The sequence below is a fragment of the Eutrema salsugineum genome, unplaced genomic scaffold (assembly GCF_000478725.1).
Source record: "Eutrema salsugineum unplaced genomic scaffold, Eutsalg1_0 scaffold_9, whole genome shotgun sequence".
Classification (NCBI taxonomy): domain Eukaryota; kingdom Viridiplantae; phylum Streptophyta; class Magnoliopsida; order Brassicales; family Brassicaceae; genus Eutrema; species Eutrema salsugineum.
Window position 1 is genome coordinate 8,432,358 of NW_006256342.1, and position 6,268 is coordinate 8,438,625.

Consider the following 6,268-nt stretch of genomic DNA (forward strand, 5'->3'; position numbering starts at 1 on the left):
AAAAAATAGACATGTTATTGATAAAAATAGACTTACCATATTATTGATGATACTATTCACGTATGAAAAATAATTGTGTTAGTTTTTGAAAAATCAAATCATGGTAGACGTGAAAATAAATCAGTATTTTGTGTGTAATTTACATAACTTAATTAATTAGTAGAATATTTTTGACAGAAAATATAAAATCTATGGGGTAACAATATGTGTTGTCTATAGTATGTTAAAGAGAATAAAATTGTCCAAAAAACTGGTCAATTGTTATTTACTTAATTTTGATATATTGATGGTTATATTTTTCACACTTTGTTAAAATTTGTTATTTGGAATTTTGGTTATTCACCTAATTATTCCATCTGTAAATAGATCAGAATGTATGTGGATATTTAAAATTAATATAATTCGAAAAGAAAGACACTCAAAAATACAATATTATAGGAATACTATTCTTAACTCATAGAGAATAGAACAAATTTGTAAATAATCATTATGAATAATTATAACAAATTTTCCAACATCAGTGACACATGATCCATACATATCCAAATTTTCGGGACCGGATACATATATCTTAGTTACATATTTCATATAATTTTTTTTTTCTTTTTTGTGAACTAGATTATTATTAACTCTAAATTATCTACAAACTTGATATTCTTTTACATGAAAAAAAAAGAAAAGAAAACTCGTTTTAGATCTCGTCATTGTCACAGTCTTCTCCATCGTCATCATCATCTGGTTTTTCCAAGTTCATCATAAACCTAAGTGAGTCTCCTTCTTCTACTTCCCACTGCTTCTTCAACGCAATAATCGCTCTCGAAGCAGCTGCTGCAATCGCCGGGTTACTGTCCTCAGCGAGTCTCTGTCACCAAATGAACAGAGAATGATCATCAAGATCAAGATTTGCAAGAACGGTCATCAAGATCAAGATTTGAAAAAATAGTCATCAAGATTTGAAAGAATAGTCATCAAGATTTGCAAGAACGGTCATCAAGATCAAGATTTGCAAGAACGGTCATCAAGATCAAGATTTGCAAGAACGGTCATCAAGATCAAGATTTGAAAGAATAGTCATCAAGATTTGCAAGACCGGTCACCAATATCAAGATTTGAAAGGATGGTCATCAAGATTTGGATTTTTCTTTTACCTGTAACGCACCCATGCCTGCATTTCCCAGTGTCCACATCGATGGTGCAGCTGCTAAGGCGTTAGCCAACGCTTTTCTACACCAAGAAGACAAAAATCAAAAGACCAGAATCAAAGAATGGCCAAACGATGGAATATGAATCACATTAGTTAAAGCAAAATATCTCCAGACCAGATTGTGTCATTGGTTTGGAAATGTTCTGTGAATCAAATTAAGGTCAATAATGCTATTCAGTGTTGGCCTCCACTTACTCTCTTTCTCCGAATAAAGTTGTTACGAGAAGTAATAGAATACCGGTTTTACCTTGTATTGACGTCTGGAGAGCTTGAGCATTCAGCCAAGAGAGATGCACTGCTTTTACCATCCATTGCATCAAGGTCGATCAGAGTCGTGACTAACAACTCGAGCTGTAAGAATCCAGAAGAATATAAGCAAATTATATGGAAATTTTTGATTAACTGGAACTAAAAAAACTGTAAAGATTTTCAGTATCATCGTTTTTGGACCAACCTCTTCAGGGTCAGTGTAGTCGATTCCATCGGCTTCTGAAAGCGCTGATGCCATACTTTTGTAAGCTTCCTGTTTCAACATACAAAAAAGAATCGTCAGAGAGAAGAATACTTGAGATTCTGAGAACAACACATTGTATTTTTCCAAGTGAATCAGACCTCAATAGCAGATATGCGATCAGATGAAACTTCCCCCGGGAAAAAATCGAGTGCTTTTCCGTTCTTCTCAAGAGATATGCGGTCCGTGACACCAGTTTCAGATGTAACCCTTTAAAAATGACAATTATAAGTTTAGTTCTTGGTATCAAGAAACAACAAACAAAAACAAAAAAAGTGTTAAGGACGTATATGCTTTTTTCTTACAAGCTGTCAACCATTTTCTGCACCATCATGTCGTGGATATTCTTGATGAACTGCAACCAAAAACAGGACAAAATAAGTGTAACCATAAGGCAAGAAGAATCAAAAACATCAATACTGTAACATATCAGACTTTGCTTTTACCTCTAAAGCCATTAATGCATCCTCCATTGCCCGTTGTTTAGCTCGGAAATCTGCTCGCCTTAAATCAGCCTGGAAAAATCACGCTCATATAGTGATTATTTATACTCTATGGTCACGCATAACTTTCGAGAAATATAGAGAAAATGATACGGATGTGCAATACCTCTAAGGCGCCGTCGCTCCAATGCTTATCAGCGGCATTTTTCAACTTAGACTGAGCTATGTTTTTTAGTATCTATGGACATAAACCAAATAAGAAAACTAAGAGAACAAGACAAACATAGCCAGAAGAATGGTCGATAAATGTAAATATATAAGTGTGACGATAAGCATACAGTAGCAATATGATGAAGACGCTCGGCCTTTCTCTTGACATCACGGTCTATTTTCTCTGTATCTTCTCTTGCCCGAGCTACATAATAAACCCACAAGGCAGGATTAAAATGAAGTGTGAGAACTAGAAGGTTAAGCTTTAAGCTATTTACAAAATGTATACAATTCACTTAAATCACTACCAAAGCATTTCATTCTGTCAAACATAGACTCATCCTACAAAACACATCCTATCTGAAGATAACTGTCTCAGAATGTTTCCTTGAACTGATCTCTAATCATAGCACTTACCATCCAGTTTAAGGAACCCCGAGCCAAGAATTGCAACGTCCTGACGTGCACGAGCGTCAAGTCTCATAATGCCACTGATAAGAATTGGAACATAAATCTCAGCACATAAGGGACCTCCTAAGAAATTGTTTAGATCATAATGTAAACGTTGGATAGTGAGAAAATACCGAGATAGGAGAACAAAGTCACTACGAGCCCTTTCATTCACAAACTTAGCATCATTAGACACATATTCCACCAAAACCTGGCTTGAGTTGGTTTTTCTCCTCGGCATCACTTGCTTCTCACCTTCTTTTTGTACAATTTGGGAGCTGAAAACACCACCAAGAAGAAACTTTATCAGCTAAACAAAAAGCAGACAGTTTTAATCCATTCGAAGCTAAGTACCAACTTACTTGGGTAAATCAAGACAATCCTCGTGAGGTTTAGTTTCCGTATCTTGAGACTTCCCAAGAAAGCATAATGTAGAAGATCTCCTAGAAGTAACAAAAGTAACAGGTTTTGTACAGCAAAGACCTTGTAACTCTTCAGAAGATGAGCCCTTTCTCGGTGAAAACGCCAACAAAACTCTTTGAGATCTTGAGCCATTAACCTTCTTTGCTAATATGGGACTATTTGGAATCACTTTGCTCACGTTAAGAGCCATTGGAAGGGATAATAACCCTAACAAAAATTCTCTGTAGAGATTTGGAAAATACAAACCTTGTTAATACAAAGAACTGGACTTTAGAATCAAATCCACCATATTGATTCACATAAAGGCATAAAATTTCCCTAAAATTTATAAGAAATTCTAAAGTATCCATCCATTGGGCGAAGGAAGAGAAGCAAAGTAAGAAGCTTGAGATCATTAGACTCTAAGAAGAAAAAATTAGACAAATTTCTCAAACAAGAGATTACCCACTTGAATCAAAACTCAAATTCTTGATTCCATAACTAATTTAGGACAAACCCATCAAGAGAAATTCTATCATTTACAATAAGGAATCGGAAAGATAGGATTTTGAAGCACCGAGTAGAGAGAGACAGAGAGAGAGGGAGACTAACCTTGTGAAGTAGATGAAGAAGAGAAGAGAAGAGAAAATCCAAATTGGGATAAAAGAAGAAGAAGAGAAGGAGGAAGATGACAAAGAGGGAGAATTATAAGATGGGAAGTAAAGATTGCGAACCACAAGGGTTACTTGTGGCCCAGTGTGAGCCAACCATACCGTAGGTTTCTATTTCCAATCTCTGGTCCTTGTTACTGTGTGGGACCACTCTTTCCTTATATTCAATACTTTGGTTTCCTTCTCCAAACACCGTGAACTCGTCGGTGGGACCTACTCTTATCGGTCGGAAAGCCAAATTAGTCGGCTAGGCCGGTTGATTTCACAAATAAGGAAAAATTTCACGATAATATACAGTCTAAACTTCTATTACTATCTAATTTTATCAATTGTTTTTATATATTAAAAACAATACGCTGAGAGCATCAGCATCCTAAAGTCCATTTAGGTCTCTCAAGTCATATTATACTATTATTTTAGATTTAGAGACTGTAATAAGAACTCTTAATTTTGGGCTGTCCATTGCAGAAACCCAAATGGATTTTTTTTTAAAAAAAATCCAAAAAAAATCCAAAACAATTCTTACAAGTTACAGCTACAATAATTGAAATTAAGATAAATATAAGAAACTTTCAATCGACATAATCTTCAAATACCACCAGAGAAATTCATTTAACCCGAATCCAAATCAAACAAATCAAACAGCCCATCGATCATTATAATCATCTCTAAAATAAAACAAAACAAAGGATCATAAAAAATGGGAGAATACAGAGAACAGATCAAGTATACAAAGATTAGGGTTTAGAACGATTACTTGGGTGGCCCTCACTAAAATCCTCAAGCTCCGACGCAGATAATCTAGAAGCCGTCAGAGGAACCGTAACTATCGTAAAGATTCCATCGGAGAAACACAGACGTCGGCCGTCGACGGAGAAAACAAATAGCGACAAAAAAGGTAAACTGAGAAATATTATTTTCTCAACAAAAAATTTTGACCAATAAGGAGACTACACATGGCGGCAAGAGACGTCTCTTATTGTTTCGAAATAAAAAACGTTTTTTCAACATTTGGGCTGGATTCTATTATTTTTTATTAAAAAATGATAAGAAACGTCTTAGAGACTGGGATAAAGATGGTCTGATTATTCTTTTTTTAGGGGTTATTGAGAGTTGAATTTAGAAAGATTTTGGTTAATTTTGAAGTTATGAGATTTGTTAAATCTTCCAAAGGTTTGTTGGATTTATAAAATTTACTGAGAATTTTGTGGATTTAAAAAATTCATAGAATATTTTTAATATAACAGACTTTGATTTATGAGTTAAATTGTAAAAAACAAATTATCCCAAAAATACCAGATTTTAATAGAATTATAGAATCATTGAAATAAAATTTTTTTAAATAACAATAGATTTTGATTAGATTATAAAAATCATAAAACCGATAACAATAATAACAATAGATTTTAAAGAATGTTATAATCCATAACTAATAACAGCGAAATCTATTAAAAATATAAAATTCTACAAACCAATAACCATAGAATCTAAAACTCTAAAAATCTTCATAAATCAACCTTCCAATAATCCCTTTTTATTTTTTTTATTCATTGGTTCATAAACATTTATTTATTTTACAATAGAATATGAAAATTTTTTTTAAAAAAACAGGTAAACAATAAACACTATTTGTCATCCTAGGAAAAGCGTTGTGTTTGAGGATTTCAAAAAAGTTTTGTGTCATAAGACTCCGAGAAGAATTTTGTGCTGAAAGATCTCTTATAATTTGTGATATGTCGTAAAATGGATGAACTGGAAATGATAAGTTATACTTAAATCTATTATATAAAAGTTGAGTTGTGTCTCACAATCTTAACACATCAGCATCTATCATTTTGACACATCAGCTTTTCTATTAATTGATTGTCTAATTTTTTAGATTTCCTAGAAACTTAAATATTCTTCCATAAATCAAAGTGACAATATAGAATTATAATAGAAATTGATTTAAGTTTTTAGTATATAGACAATATGAATATAATTTGCTCTAATCCCTCAGAATAACAAAACCCTAGCCTTTTTAGAAAAATAAAAGTGTCTTACTCGGTAATGATCAAATACATAATCCAAGGATGGATTTGTGATAACAAGTCGTGGATGTGATGGTGGTGAACATAGGATGCTTCAATACAATCAGAAACTTTGCGGCAGTGGATAAGGCTGATGATATGGTCCATGGATCGTATACTATAAAGGAAGAAGAGGAAACACAGAGAGAAAAAATTGTACATGGAGCAGTGGTAAGAGAAGGGCATGGGATCGTTATGGATCTGTGGAGAAGGAAAAGGAATAACGGATAAAATGCTAGGAGGAGGACATGTGATCGTTATGGATCTGCGGAGAAGGAAAAAAAAAACGAATACGAAGGCCAAGATGA

General features: G+C 33.6%; 1 protein-coding gene across 2 annotated transcripts; it reads right to left on the reverse strand.

Annotated features, from left to right (window-relative positions):
• Nucleotides 1–475: 475 nt before the first annotated feature.
• On the reverse strand, nucleotides 476–3,984 carry LOC18007908 (senescence-associated protein AAF, chlorolplastic). Of its 2 annotated transcripts, none has more exons than XM_024153119.1 (13): nucleotides 3,690–3,790; nucleotides 3,181–3,462; nucleotides 2,953–3,096; nucleotides 2,786–2,859; nucleotides 2,497–2,573; nucleotides 2,325–2,396; nucleotides 2,162–2,230; nucleotides 2,021–2,070; nucleotides 1,817–1,925; nucleotides 1,659–1,727; nucleotides 1,452–1,555; nucleotides 1,149–1,224; nucleotides 476–862 (listed from the first exon to the last, which is right to left on the reverse strand). In XM_024153119.1, the coding sequence occupies exons 2-13, from the start codon at nucleotides 3,429–3,431 to the stop codon at nucleotides 692–694; spliced, it is 1,266 nt and encodes a 421-aa protein (XP_024008887.1). In that variant the 5' UTR covers nucleotides 3,432–3,462; nucleotides 3,690–3,790; the 3' UTR covers nucleotides 476–691. The 2 variants fall into 2 exon arrangements, with proteins under 2 accessions (XP_024008887.1, XP_006391375.1); XM_006391313.2 differs by lacking the exon at nucleotides 3,690–3,790 and adding an exon at nucleotides 3,833–3,984 and having other exon boundaries at nucleotides 478–862.
• Between the last annotated feature and the right edge of the window lie 2,284 nt (nucleotides 3,985–6,268).